This window comes from Limulus polyphemus, unplaced genomic scaffold, assembly GCF_000517525.1.
Source record: "Limulus polyphemus unplaced genomic scaffold, Limulus_polyphemus-2.1.2 Scaffold1537, whole genome shotgun sequence".
NCBI classification, from domain to species: Eukaryota; Metazoa; Arthropoda; class Merostomata; order Xiphosura; family Limulidae; genus Limulus; species Limulus polyphemus.
In genome coordinates this window covers 57,096-73,340 of record NW_013667147.1, presented here as the reverse complement: position 1 = coordinate 73,340, position 16,245 = coordinate 57,096, and the positions used below count along the sequence as shown (strand labels likewise).

At 32.2% G+C, this 16,245-nt stretch overlaps 1 protein-coding gene across 2 annotated transcripts in view; it reads right to left on the bottom strand.

Moving 5' to 3' along the window:
- Window positions 1–875: 875 nt before the first annotated feature.
- Window positions 876–16,245, bottom strand: part of LOC106463999 (actin-binding LIM protein 2-like) — a 51,598-nt gene continuing 36,228 nt past the window's right edge. Inside the window, exons 18-22 of one of the 2 annotated variants that reach the window (XM_013924103.2) lie at window positions 9,026–9,095; window positions 8,381–8,415; window positions 7,697–7,834; window positions 5,435–5,506; window positions 876–5,020 (exon numbers count right to left, since the gene is read on the bottom strand). In XM_013924103.2, the coding sequence (XP_013779557.2) occupies window positions 4,907–5,020; window positions 5,435–5,506; window positions 7,697–7,834; window positions 8,381–8,415; window positions 9,026–9,095 (429 nt within the window). In that variant the 3' untranslated portion in view covers window positions 876–4,906. The remainder of the gene's footprint in view (window positions 5,021–5,434; window positions 5,507–7,696; window positions 7,835–8,380; window positions 8,416–9,025; window positions 9,096–16,245) is intronic. The other variant, XM_022391656.1, reaches the window with a different exon arrangement.

Here is a 16,245-nt window from a genome sequence, read left to right as displayed (position 1 = left end):
ACTGTCCAACTTGATTGTATTTAGCAACTGAAGAGCCACTGGCTTTTTTTTAAGTGTATTTAATGTTTCAACCTTTATATATATATATATATATTGTTTTTAAGTTTCAGAAACACTTTTCTGTTTCAATCAATTTGACAGTATAGTTGTTTAAGAGGAAAGAAAACATTTTGGCATATGTAGCCTTATTGTTTAGCACCAAAACAACAACTTTCACATTCAGGCAATTAAAAAAATATATATATTGCAAGTTTTTACTTCATTTTTACCTTTCTTTTCACTTTTATTATATGTTTATACTTGCATTAGCAACTTCTATTGTATACATTTTCCAATTCCTTTATATATTTTTAGTATGTTTTAATGTCTTAAATCAAAGAATTGGCCAGTACAAATAGACATGAAGTTTTGCACTAATAAGCCCAAACAAACACTAAATTCTCAACAATCATGCTTAAACTGTGGTGGAGAAAAGGTGTCGGAAGAAAGTGATAAATTAAAAAAGCATGTTACTTAAGAGATGGTATAAAGAATTGAAATACAGTCATACTTTTTAGTTTTAGTTTGGATTAAGATTATCACAACAATTTTGCAAGAATTGATCTTTAGAATACAAGATTTTTCCATTTTGTATTTACAGAAAGTAACAAAAAAAAACACTTAAGACTTGTCATTTTCTTGCACATTTCTTTCAATAAAGGAATCTTTATGATTTAATCTACTTGCCATAATTTCTTGCATGACACACAGTTAACAAGTAGTAAGTGAAATGTACTATTATCTATCTTAATATCAAAAACAATAAATGCATTTTTTCATACCTATTGGTAGTTCCCATGCTAGTACAAGTTTTCTTATAAATAAATGAAATTCCATGAATAACAGAAATAGATTTATTTATTTTTTTGTAGTCTTTTACATAATGAATTATATTTATGTAACATAGTGAAAAAAGTATTACTTTTATTCACAGTACCATTGTACTTAGCACTCACTTCACACCCTTAAAGTTGAAAAACTGTAATACAAAAAAAATAATATTTCTAATTTATATATAGCACCATAATTAATTTATACACTACTTTTCATGAAATTATTTCTAGAATGATTTAATCATGTTATACCATAGCATCCGCCAATTTTTTAGAAGGTACATATGTTTATGTTTTTATGCCTTCTTCAAAATCTTTTTCTCTGGTTTATATATATATATATTGTTGCGTCATCGAGATCATGTGATTCTCACGCTCTCTACTTTCTAGAATTATCCTATACTTTGGCGAATGTTCTACTTCTTACTAGATGTAGGGTAGGCTGGTATATATAAGAGGGGACAACGTGACGCGGTAATGTAATGTGTGTGGAGATAGTGAGTAATTGAACTGCAGTCAGAAGTATTATTGACGTTCGTTTGTTTAGCGCGATTGTTGAAGTTGAGTGTATCGGTAAAGTTATATTCGGAAAGAATAAACCAGTTTTATTAAGTAAAGACTTGTGTCGTTAAAATTTCGTCAGAACGAAGTTACGAAAAAATCAATTAACGAAACGGAGACGTAACAATATGATATCTTTAAAATATTTTTAACATGAATCTCTTTTCTTCATTTGAGTTAAAACTATTTAGTCTTTCATAAAATTCAAGATATATAAGGAGTGTAAGCTAGACTTTTAGTAGGGAATTAAGGGAGCTGATGAAACTAGGTGAGCTGCTTCCGAAATCACTGTTACCTAATATTTATAATGAACAAATTGTTGTTGAAAAATTATATTCACAGCCACTTCATATTTACTGCAATAAAAAAAATAAACATATTTCTGTGTTGTTTAACTAGGTTTCACATGTATCTCATCCTTCCATATACTCATATTATGAATATTTAAAACATCACATATTTTAGAAAGATTGTAAAAATCAACACTAAAATAACATTCTTTTTTTTTGCACACCTGACCTTAGCAAATAATACAAAATAGAAAAGGAACAAATACTTATAATTACTGGTAAATATTATTATAGTTTTTATCAAAAATAAACAAATTCAATGATAACTTGAACTAGTTTCAAGTTTGTATAGATAGATAGATTCACTCAAATAATTTCCTTCACTACACAGATAGTGAAACTAGTTTCAAAATCAGACTGCATATGTAACAAGATAATTTTGTAACTAAACCACTTCAGTAACAGCCCTTAGTCTGTATGGTTGGTTTAATTTACAAACTCACTGATGTTAGCTTCATTACAAATACACTTGAGAGCTTATACTTCAATTAAACTAGAAAAGCAAGCTTTGAGTAGAAACACTGCACAAATATTTAAGGATGACTATGTTTCAAAGTTACTATATTGTTTTCAACTTTTTATTTGAACCCAGTCACCCCCACTCCCTTACAATAATCCACTAAGAAAGGCACATTGTCATTGTAGTTGGTATAGGGATGTTAAGCAGTGCTAAAGTACAAAAACTAAGTTATTTAATTAATTAAATCTGAAGAATGAATGTGATAATGGTAAAAGGCGTGTTCAAGTAAAATAATACATTTATCATGAATGATTTAAGTGAGTGCCAATACTCAAGACATTTTCTTACTTTTTCTAACTCATTCATAAAAAAATGTCAAGAGCACAAGCATAAAAGGCAAGGTATGACTTTAAATGGCAGTAAGAATGTACTCAAAATGAGGAAAGTACAGTACAATAGATAATTATTTATATGTATAACAGAATTTGCAAAAGTAATATCTTATTTATATGAAAAAAGGCAATGTAAACAAATAAAATGATGTTTAAACTTTTATTCTACACATAGAACTATTGATTGTGTGTAGACTGCCTAATATGTTTTCAAAGCCCCATACTGGTGTTTTTTCTTTTAATTATAGCTCCACCATATATTAAAATCAATTATACTGAAAATGTAATTCAAATATAACTTATTCTAATATTCTACCATTGAAAGAGTAAAATTTTTTATATGTATATACAGCCAAAGAGTGGTTTAATTTTAGCTTTACCCCAATGAAACCAAGATTCATGTTAAAAAACAAAACAAAAAAAAACACCTGCATATGTACTTATGATCAAGAAATACTTGTATATATTAACTTTAATAATTCTTAGTGCTAGCAATGGATGAAAATAAAATACTTCTTCAATAACATATTAAGTCTTCTCCATAAACACATTAAAAATAGATAAACAATAGGTTCCAGCTTTTACAAGGAGAACTGTAATACCTAGAAACTAAATACAAAGATTATTTCATGAAACATGATAAAATAATATTCTTTATTAAGTATCATGTTTCTTATTAACTTTAAAAGTAAATTTTGTCTTTTTGACTTCTCTAAATTTGGTTATATTGCATTTTTTAACTTTAATCATTTATAGTAATCCTTAACAAAATTACATTGTTTATTTATAGAATAATATAACTGTCTGAGGCAAATACCTTTTCACATTCATACTTTTGGGTGGGAGCCATCATAAGATCAGGAGGTTTCTCAAGGTGGATACATTGGACCATAGCTTTTAATTAAATAGAGCTTGATCAGTAGTGCACTAAGTATTCCTTGTTATGTAAAAGCAATTCTTAATAAACTCCCCTGATAGGGCCGATCTTAGTAATGGCCTATTCACGTTCTCAGTTATAGAATAGATGATCAGTCAACCTGTTATAAACATCTCATGCTTGCTAAATAACATTTAGAACATAATTATTCAGACATTTTTAATCTCAAGTACGTAAACCATTTCTTTAAACAATTAAACCAAAAAATATCTGAATCCATCATTAAATATTAAGTTCTGTCTTATTGAAATTGGTTTAGAAATAAAAAAAGTCTTAAGCAGTCATATAATAATATTAAAAATTAAAATTTTTCTGCTAGTGTTAAAATGTGTGTGGATGATTATTTTATTAAACTACATAGTTGTTCACTCTACACAAAAATCGATCTTTGTTTATGCTTTCTTTTTGTCAATGATATGCTTAGACTAAAAAATATTATAATAAGAATGCTCAACAGTTATTTTAACACAAGATTGGCAAAGATTACCAAAAAGCCTAATAATTCTGCATATCTACACATTATACTAAGTTATAAAACAAAAACAGTTAAAAATAATTTTCAAATGCATTAATTAACTGCAGGACATAAACAACTAATAAAACTGGCTTACAGTTTTAGAACAACAGATTAATAACACAAAATCAAAATAACAAATATTTATCAGCAAGGTTTTATCACTATTCTATTCACTAATTATTACATTTATCAGGAAAACAAACATTCTAGAACTTCCCAAGAAATACAATGTCAGCTAGTAAATTTACATAAAATGGTTTCACCCAACATACTTACAACATAGAATTTAAAAACGTATCTGTTAAGTTTTATTAGTTACTTGGTACTCAAAACAAATCTATTATGTTTATTAGTTATTTAGTACTCTATACAAATCATCATAACCATGACATTTTCCAAGAAAATATTTTATCAATCACTATTAACACCATCACCAAAACTGTATGAACTATAGAGCTGGATGTGTATGTATAGTTGTATTTAAAAGTCAAGTACAAGTGTGTACATTATTTCATAACAACTATTGGTGCAAACCAAAAACATATAGACATCAATCTAAGATAAAACTTGTGTATGCGTGTGTATAATAAAGAAAAAATATAAAAATATAAATTATTTAAAGTTCCTTTACAAACACAAATAAGTAAGAAAAAACTTCTTGCACATCTAGCAATGGAAAGCTTTCTGCCACAGCACATAAAATATACTTTTAAGAACTTAACAGCATTTTGCCAATAAAATATAAATGTGCTGATAGTCAAAGGAGCATGACAACAATAACAACTGTGCAGTTCAGAAGAGAAAATAGGAACCACCTTTAGAACAACTTGGCCCTTCGTTTCATATAGTTTCTACGCCATTCTGGGATGCGATAGAACTGTAAACGAGACATGTGAAATATTTGCTGAAATTCCTCATTTGATAGATGGCGCTGCAAGAAAAATGTTTTATGTATATTTAAAAGATAGATATGCGAAATAGATTCTCAATTTTTTGAAATGTTATAAACAACATTAAAAAGTTTCAACTGCCAAACAGATATTTTTTATATGGTAAGTTAATTGCTTTTGAAGAGAAATAATGTTTCAGTAGATTTATAAAATGAACTTTGATTAAGTATAAGAACATGTTGCTGATGATTAAGTTTAAGAACATGTTACAAATTTAATATGTTGCTGATGCAAGTAAATTTCATATAGTTGAAAGACAATAAAAATAAAGGTACAGGTTTTACATTAATTGTTACTAGGCTTCCAAATTTATTCAAATAACAAAGCAGTGTCAAAAACAGCAGCTATGAAAGTATACTCCATATTTACCCTATATTCCTACTACAAACCCTTACCTCAAGGTGACAGCGATCCACATCTGGTGGTAAACGATAATTAGTGATGATCAGAAGATGATATGGATAAAGCTGAAATAGTATAATAATTATCTATCTATATACATACATACATACATACATACATACATACATAAAACAGAGATAGCTTTAAGGTGTAGAAAATATCCAAGACTAGGTTAAGTAGTGTTTCCTACCATTATCTGGCAAAAGTGAAATATAATTTTCAGAATTTCTTAAAAACTTATGCTTTGTGCCTGATACTGTTACACTGGGTACTCAACAACTCAGTTTGTAACTCATTTCATGCTAGTGGTGCAAGTTTCTAAGTTTGAAATTTTCAGACCTTGCTGAACTTGAAATATTGAAAAAAGAAATAATTATCTTTTTAAAATGCAATATGAAAGACATAAATGATTAGATTCAATAATAAAAGTTAATAATAATGAAACATCATCTTTGTTGTTCTTTCATACTAGAATCACAGGTTCAAAACAAGGTCATTATGCAAGTATTGCCAGTGGAATTTTCAAATTACCCTATCCAGTACACATCAAGCTTGTGTTCAACAGAAATCATTCTAGAACAAGAAATATGCTCACCAAGTAATCTTGACCAGTTCTGACCTAACACAGTGAACTGCTTGGTAAGTCTAACAATGTAAGTTAAGTTATTATTGAGTGAATGAGTGTACTAATACTTTAATCAACTTAATCTCTCTTAATTAGGGAATAAAAGATTTTTCAATGTTATATGACTGTGTTCATAATTGCCAATTCTTGGCATTGTTTCCATAAGAACAGTACGCCTTATTTCAAGTATTTCGCAACTCAATTGTAACCCAAAACTGCAGTTTTGACTCTGCTACTCCAGGTCCCTTTAAGCAAAAGATAACAAATACATTTTTTATGCATATTTTAACATTGTATTGTGTTTCTTGATTTTCTACTTAACATCATGTCATTTTTCTGCCAAAATATGTTTATATCATTTGTTTTACTTAAAAAATAATCACTACCTATAAAAAGCTTATTTCCTTTGTCATTCTGTCATCTACGCTTACCATATAAGGTAAAGAAATGAAAGATACAGGCCCATTGGTAAATTATGTTATTCTAATTGTTGTTTTACACACCATCATGCCACAAGTTGAACAAAAAATGTGACCTGGCTAACTAATAAATGAATATTTGCTGTAACATTCTTATCAATACTATAAGTGTAGCTACCAGTTTGGCTGCCAATTTTGATTTCATTCCTTACAGTCACAAGCTCAATCCTTTTTTGGCTGCCAATTTTGATTTCATTCCTTTAAGTCACAAGCTCAATCCTTTTTTTTCACACCTAAGTGATTTCTTAAGACACTCCAACAATTCAGACTAAATAAGTTGTTTGCAATTTTGCTTCATTTAGTAAAGTATATAGTTGTAAAAATATAACAGGCTAAACTGAAAGGGTGTCAAATGAATAAAAACTTTTGAAATATGATTCTAAAATGTTTTTAATTTTGTTGTTTAACCGACTGTTTTTTTATTTAGGCATAGGTAGTTTATATTTTATATTCAGTAATAAGTAAAAATATTGTGAACAGTTTGATTCAATGACAAAATTAAAGGTTTTTGCTGTTCAAGAAGTACTGTTTTTATGCACAATAGTATTTAATTATTTACTAACTCAATTATAAGAGACACATGCTCAAAAACAAACAGTTTAAACAAGAATAATCCAAATGAATTTATAAACATTTTACAAAAATGTAAGTGAAATAGGAACAGTAGTTAATAAAAAAACAACAACTCCAAGACATTATATAAAATGAGCAGACAGGAAGCATACAACACACTTTAGAATATAAGATAACAAATGCTCATCCTTCAAGTACCTGAACAGATATAGTTTCTGCATCTACTACATCTGTAATTGACTAAATGATCTCAGATCACAAACTTTAAATGGTAATGCAATGATCATGTCATGTGTATTAAAATTTATCCCATGCAATAAATTGCTGGACAAAAGTCAATCAGATAATTTTTAAAACTCATTTAATGAGTTAAAATTTATTCATTCTGAACATACTATAAAATAAGATACTTTTAAAGCCTTTTATGATTGTTAGAGCAAAATCTGGTTGTTTAATTAGTAATATTTTCGATAGATTTCTTTTTTCAACTCTAACTATGCCTGCTAAGTAAAAACATTTTCATGTATATTTGTGACAGTGTTTATGTTAGCAAGTGTCTATGGAAAGTGTTACTATACCTTAGGAGGATCATTAGACAAGTGGAAATTAACATTCGGCATTGAACTTCTCCAATGAGGACTATACGAGGTGTGATGCAAGCCACCATAAATATCAGAAATGGGTGTATTCCGAAAAACACCACTTCCACTATTGTTCTAGAAAACAAAACATAGCAAAGCTTTAAAAATCTACACTAAAAAAACACTAATCTCAGATGTTTTTAGAAATATTAATTAAAACATTAATTTGAAGTAGATATTTCAAAACAAATACAGAAAACTAACTGCTTTTACTGTCTGAAAAAAAATGTTCCATAAGTTTTCAGTTTTTTTTCTTTAAAACTACAAAAATCAAGTTAAATTTTCAAAATTGTACCATGTCTTATTAATTTTCTCATAACTTGTTCTAAATACCTTAACTGTGTATAATAATAAATATCATTTAAGCAATTTTTAACAAACCAGTAAACTTCCCCCAATAAAGACAGTAACTTTACTTGTTTCATTCAAATTTTTCATGTGGGAATATTTAGTGATCAAGTATGGACATTGAATGTTTGTAATGTTATGCTGGTTTAGTGATCATGTACATACAACTTAATCGCAAAGAAAGGTTTGTTGCTTTACTAATAGTGTTGCTTTCCTTTATTGGAGAGGTTCACAATAACCCATCTTGCATCTGTTGATAACAACATTACTCACCAGTGTTTTTTGATCTTGTTCAGAAATTCTTGAAACTATTAAATAAACAGAAGTTTTATATCATTCAATTGCTTCCATATTTACTAAAAACACATCTATCAGAAGAAATACAAAGTTTAATCCTCATAATACCAAATAGAATCTATTTTATCAACAAATTTAACTTACAGTGAAAACAATTATTTCTTATATTTACTTACAGAAAGCAAATATTTTCTAATAGCCTCTAATACCTAAGTTTTCATTTGCTTTTAATTTCAAATCTATCTTTTCTCCAAACTTACAATTATAGCACACTGAAATATTTAACTTATATTTAAGCACTAGTAAGAATAACAAAAGAAAACCAATAATTAAAACCTAATTCTATAATTACAAGCTATAAAGTATGTATTAAACAACAGAAACTGAAAAAAATAAAGAGTTGTAAGTTGTTTCGCAGGTCAATGACACAATAGTTCATTTTATTATATGCATTCACAGAATGCTCATTAACTGAAAAATTACAGGTAACAGAATTATAAATACCTGTTAGATTATTGTTCTAAATTTAATGTTATATATTTGTTCAAGATTATGTCAAATTATATTACATTTCAATAAACTTCTCTCTATACTTAAATAATAATTTATAGGACAACTGACCATCTGATCTTGCACTACTAAAATCTGTGTTCTGCATGTTCATCAACTTTCCAAAAGTTAATTCTCCAGTCTGAAAAAGAAACATACTAAAAATGTATGCTATTTGAATGAACTGCCCTTCTTTAGATCCTGCACATGATTGTCATTACATAAACAGAAATATGCTACTGGATAATTATTTTTGAAACATATACAAATAGTTGTATCTACTTTCTTTAAACAACTTGTCATTTCTTTTCACTTTAAATAGTTGAAACAAGCCAAGTTGTACACTGTAGAACACATGGATCAGGATGATCTTACGAGGTTCTTTCTTCATAAGGAGCAACTAAACATTCTTAGGAAAAAGATCCAATCTAGACATACATCATACAATAGCTACATCCTCTGGATTGAGTATGGACAAAGACTTCAGTCTGGGGCAGGCTGGTACTGTCAATTCAATGTTGTAACCAGGGTGGTGGGATGCTCTGCACATGTTGTATCTCCTTTGTGGTATTTTGAGCATGCGAGATATACCAGTGAGATCACTGATGCTCCATCTTAGTGTCATATAGTACATATCACTGATACTTTCTGTATCTGGTGTAGTTCTGACTGTGACTAATATGTTCAAAATACATTAATGGCTTTGTATGTGCACATGTAGTATCAAAACATAATAAGTAAATGTTCAATGGTTGTTTGGTTTAGAAAAATTTATTCCATAGTGTCAATACAATGGACTTTACTCTATTGGTAGGATTATATATAGTTTGACGGTACCTATGCTTGATCTAAAGTTTTAAAGTATTTGTATTTGTTTATTGTTAAGCACAAAGATATACAATGAGCTATCTGTGCTGTGCCTCCACTGGTATCAAAACCCAGTTTTTAGCGTTTTTAGCCATCAGACTTCCAGCTGATCCACTGGGGGACTCAAGTATCTGTAGGGCCTTAAAATAAATACTGCAGTTAGCCAACACATAATGACAATTTGATACCCAGACAGTTTCACTGAAATCAGAGGAGGGGCAGAATTACAACCTTATAGGTTTCGTTTCTTTTTACTTACCAACAATTAGTTGAATTAAAACTATGTAAAATTGTTTTTTTAAGTCCTGTGAGTAAGTTTTTAATCAGTATAAACTGTAAATTTTCAGGGTCCTTGCTAAAGTAGACAGTAAAAATATGAATTATTTAAATGGGATTACCTACCAAAAGTTATGCTTGATTTTTAAACTATCCTATGTAATGAAATTCAAACCATATTAAGTTGATTTTCAGTTACCCTTAACACTAGCATGCCCTACTATACTTCAGTTTGAAATATACTTTATTTATCTTTACAAGGTAGAGAGCACTTTCAGTGTCAAAAAACATACCCTTCATACGAAATTATTTTTTCTTACCTTTTATTATTTTGCTCTTATTGCCTATAATAGTTCATTCTTCAAGCATTATCAAATTATAAATGCTGTTTTAATTTTTAAAATAAAGAGATGGAAAAGAAGATTTCTGTAACACTAAAGTATCAAATATAATTGCCACAATAATGATTATAGGGTTGGCTTTTCTTTTTCTCACATGATATTTATAATACAAGCTGATTCAAATTCAAATTCTGTGGTTAGACTGTTCAAGCTACTGGTGTTGATTGTGCAAAACTTAAACATTTAAACTTCTGCCCACTGGTCTACCTTACACACAAGCTTGAGTGTCAGTTATCTTCAAATACAATAGTAACTGAAAATTTCATTGGCTTTGTTTTGAAAGGAATTTAATGAGAACTTCTAAAATGCATAATTAAATGTAAGCACTAAAAAATCACTATCAGACATACAAAACTTTATTAAGATAATTTAACAAAATAAACACAACATACCTTCACTCTAATATATATACATACATATAATTACTGGTCTATATTTTTCCTATACAACAGCTTAAGGTCAAATGTACAAGAACACTGAACATCCTCTTTGTCCTCATTTTCACCTCTTTAGTAGTTATTAAGTGTTTATGTTCAAGATTTAATGTGCCTTTATTTGATCTAATCTGAGCTGTAGATCTCTGTTAAATGCCTCAGCCAGTGACTCTGCAATGACTTGATGGACTGTTAGATATACACAACTGTTTCAGTTTCAGTTTAATGTGAGCATCATGATTTAGTTAGTTTATATAGCACAAGAGTCACATTTAGTTATTTTAGAAGTGATATTTTATGGTGCGTTTGTTTACATAACTGTTTACAAATCATAAGTTCTGTAGCTAAATTGTTATGAATTAGTGATTGTTTACAATAGTGAGATTATTGCATCATGTTGATAGGACCGAGTTTCTTCTTGGTTTAATCGGGTATTATTGCATCAGAATATCTAGTATTGCATGGAATGTTCTAGACTTCTGTCTGGGTATAAATACACGTCGAAAAATCTTTATTGAGTTCGAGTTCTAGGCTGTATGATCGTAAGTTTAGAGATAGAGAGTGTATAGTGGCAATTTTTAAAGTGAAATTATCACAGACTGTAATATAATAACAGAGCAAGAAGAATTTGTCTTGTCGATTGTGTTCTACAGTAACCAAACCAGCCTGTGTGGACTTTAAAGCTCTGGATACAACTATGGTAACCAACAGTGTAACAAACATTTGTATATACATTTCATTTCTTTTTAATATATTATTTTAAAACAAGTGGAGAGTGTTGCTGTTTGTTTGTAGTTGAACTTTTTTGCCAAAAAGTCACAGACACTTACTGTAAAGAATTTGGCCTTACAGTGGTAAACGGCAGTAGAAAATGACAAACAATAGCAGCAAAGAGGCCTATATAAACACAGTTACAGTGGTGGTGAAAATATTGTAGAGGTCACAACTGTTGACTGACTATGATAAGAAGATAGAGAGGGGCAAATGACTTGGGCTCAAAGACGGTTAAACAACAACAAGACCTAGAGATAGAAGAGCATCAACAGAAGAGAGAAGACGAGAAGTAGAGAAGAGAGGAAGAAAGAAAAAACTGAAAGAAGAACATGTGCATGAAATACAAGCCCAAAAAAGAGAAAGAAGAGACTGGAAATAGAGAGAATAAGAGCACAAATTGAGATTGCCAAGCTCACCCAACAGAGAGACAGAGGACCCAAGAATGACAATGGGGTCAGGACCAGCTGACCCAAGCTGCCCAAATTTGATCAACAAAAAGACAACATGGATGCTTTCCTGGTCAGAGCTGGAACAAAGGTGACTGGGCAGTCTGTCTCAGCCCCAATAGGAAAAGGTTTACAAGTGTATGCGGGCATGACGTCATGAGATTCCATTGACTATGACAAGTTAAAATTAGCCTTGCTGAAGTACTATGAACTCACCAAGGAAGGCTTTCATTAGAAATTAAGAGAAGTCAAACCTGAAAAGGAGAAACTGTATTTCCATTTGTGTCATGTCTACAGCAATACTTCACAAGATGGATTGACGTGGCAAGAGTGAAGATAGTTTTGAAGGACTAGCAGATCTACTAATATGTGAACAGTTCATGTTCATGTGCTCTCACAGTGACACTAAAGAAGAGAGCACAGAAAGACGTGGACAAGATGGCCAAGCTGTCAGAATAGTATATGGAAGCCCATGGAGGGAGTGTAACTGGCAAGTTCAAGAATAACCAGTCAAAGTTCAAACCAGGGGTGGCTGACCAGAAGCAGGATGTCACCAAAGGTGACAAGAAGTCAAAAGATAAAAGGGAGAAGAGATGCTATGCTTGTCATATAATAGGGCACATTGCAAGTGAATACAAGTCTGTCACCAACAAGCAGCAGCAGAAATCTCAACATAAAACAGCTGAAAACAAGAAACAAAAAAAGAGCAACTGTCACCATGCATGTTGCTGCTGCCAGAAAAAATAGAATGAGGACAACTTGTCAGGTTCACCACAAGAAGGAAGTGCTATCACCTTGATTAAATGGTGCATGATTGATCATCATCCCAAGTTAGCAAATAGATCAACAGTGATGTTCAGAGCATGTGGCAAACATCAAGAGGTACCACCGAAAGACAACATGCCAGTAGGTGAAGGCTAAGTCAGGGACAAGAAAGTGAAAGTCCTATGAGATATTTGGTGCAGCTGTGAGAACCAGTCTATTATCTGATGACAAGATGATGAGCAAGGTACATCTGTGTGTGCTGATTGATGGGACAGTGAGAAAGTTTCACATTGCAAGAATAAAGTTGGATGCCTCATACTATGTGGGAGATCTTGAGACTATATGTATAAAGGCACCAATATATAACTTGGTGATTGACAATATAACAAGCAGAAGTTAGAAAGAACCAGACAGAAAGAAGACTGATGAAGTATTTGCACTCACCACAAGAGCTCAGGAAAAGCAAGCAAGACATCAAGCCCCTGGAACTCTCAAAAGGTGACATCTCGATTGTAGGTCTACCGGAACTGAAGGAAGCACAGAAGACAGACCCTTCACTTCAGAAACTTTGGGACAATGCCTGGGTGAAAGTCGACCACAAAATCAAGGAAAAGTGACTTACCAAACAGAGGACCAGAAGGGAATGTTGTACCGGATCTATAAAGGCAGTTCTACTCGGAAAGTTAACCAGATCATAGTACTAATAGAATACTGGACTCAAGTGATTTATTGAAGTTGGCTCATGAGTTGATTGTAGGAGGACAACTAGGAGTGAAGAAGTTGGCAGACAGAATCACCAGCAACTTCTGTTGGCCAGGGGCCATTGGAAATGTGGCCAGATTCTTCAAAGGACAGTACCTAGAGAGAAGGTGGCCAAGGTGCCACTGGGTGAGATGCCTCTCATAAAAGAGCCATTCAGCAGAGTAGCTTTGACCTGATCACACCACTAGCACCTGCATCCAACAAGGGCAACTGGTACACGCTGACAGTAGTCAAGTACACGACACGTTATCCAGAAGTTATAACACTGCCAAAGATAGAGTAGCAGAAGCTCTCCTGAAAGTGTTCTGCAGAGTGGGCTTTCCAAAAGAACTCAAGTGACAGAGGGATCCACTTTACCTGAGAACTGATGCAAGAGGTGTGCAGACTCATCAGCACTAGGCAGCTCTTTGCTACCACATACAACCCCAAACATAATGGATTTTTGTGAGAGAATCAATGGAGTCTTAAAGATCATGCTGAAGAAGATGTACCAGGAGAGACCACGTGACTGGAAAAGATGTCCCACAAGTGAGTACAGGATTCTCACCATTATAGCTATTGTATGGAAGAACAGTATGCAGATGTTGAAAGAATTGTGGACAGGAGAAGAAGAGTCAGAAGTGAGGAATACACATTAGTACAAGTTAGACTTCAGAAACCAACTGGAGAAGACCTGTCAACTAGCTTGAGGGAGTTCATATGTGGCTCAAAGCAGTCAAAAGTGCTTCTATGACAAGAAGGCCAAAGATTAAGTTTCAGGGTCAGACATTTAGAAAGTCTTAATTCTGCTACCCACAGACAAAAACAAACTTACCCTGCAGTGGAAGAGAAGTGGTCAATGAAATGGACTACAAGATGAAAGTGGATGAGAAAAACCAAGATCTACCACACCAATTGGTACTTTGTAAGAGAAGAATATCTAACAGGTGCAGCAATTGAGGCATGGATGGACATTGCAGGTGTGGCTGTCATAGATGCAGAACCAGAAAAAAGTGACTTTATCATAGAAGATGAATACCTACTAGATCTATGACCATGTATTGGAAGTGAGACGTACAAAGATGTCAACATCAATGAAGAACTGACTGGCAAGCAGAAGAAAGAGCTACAAGATCTACTATACCAGTATGCAGATGCTTTCTCAGAAAGACCAGGCAAAACAGACCTTGTGCAACACAATACTGAGACCATGATCCAGGGATCCAGTCATGGTGAAGCCCTATCAGATATCCTATGCAGATATCAAGCAAGAAGTCAAGGCAATGTTAGAAGCCAGAATTATTGAGCCTTTGAATTCAGCCTACTGTTCATCAGTGGTAATTGTGAAGAAGACTGATGGCCACAAACTACTTCTGCATAGATTTTCAGAAGCTGATCCTGGTGGCGAAGTTTGACTTTGAACCTATGGGCACCTCAGAGACTATCATGGCAAAACTAAATGGAGCCAAGTTCTAAAGGTTATTGGCAGACCCCGATGGAGACTGAATCTAAAGAGAATACAACTTTTGTGACACCAGACTGATGCTATCAGTTCAAGAAGATACTGTTTAGGTTAGTCAACTCAGCAGTAACATTCAACCGCATGATGAGGAAGATGTTGCAAAAAACCACCGACACTGAGCATCATTTGGACAACATTCTGACCCACACAACCAGATGGGAAGACCACCTGAATAAACTCAGAGTTGTTCAGGCAAGTGAGGGCAACAGGTCTGACTATCAGACCATCTAAATGCTATATCAGATATTCTGTGTTGACTTTGTTGGACACAAGGTGAGTGGCTGACAGATAGCCATGGAAGAGAAAAAGCTAATCTGCATACCAGTTTCAACGACCAAGCAGCAAGTCAGATCCTTCTTAGGGTTAGTGGGATACTATAGGAAGTTCTTCCCAAACTATGCTGAAGTCACTGCACCACTGACCAACCAGACCAAGAAAAGCCAACACAACCAGGTGAAGTGTGAACAACCACAGCAGATGGCATTCCAGAAATTGAAGAACAAGTTATGAAGTTTGCCAATCCTTACAATGCCAGACTTCAACAAACCATTCATCATTCAGGCTGATGCATCTGATGTTGCAGTACTTATGCAAGAACATAAAATTTGAGTAGCGAGAAGAACTACTCTGTGATTGAACGAGAGTGTCTGGTCATCATATTTGCCCTCTGGAAATTGCAGAACTACTTTTACTGGAAAGAGTTCATCATCCAGACTATCAGCCCCTTGCATACATCCAGAGGTACAAAATCGACATTGTGAAGATAATAAGGTGGGTATTATATCTCCAGAACTACCAGTTCTGCATTGAGGCCATCAAATGGACTGCAAATGTTGGTGCAGATTGTATGAGTAGACTTTGAGCATGAAATGAGAACAGTCTTTGTGTATATATATATATATAATAAAAATATATTGTAAATTATTTTTTTGGTTATATATATGACCAAATATATATATGACTGTTCAGTTAATGCAAGTGTTATGATTTATATAGTTTATATAGTCGATAGTATGTATATTAGTTTAGTTTATTTAGAGTAGTATTATTTAGTAGGTTATTATTA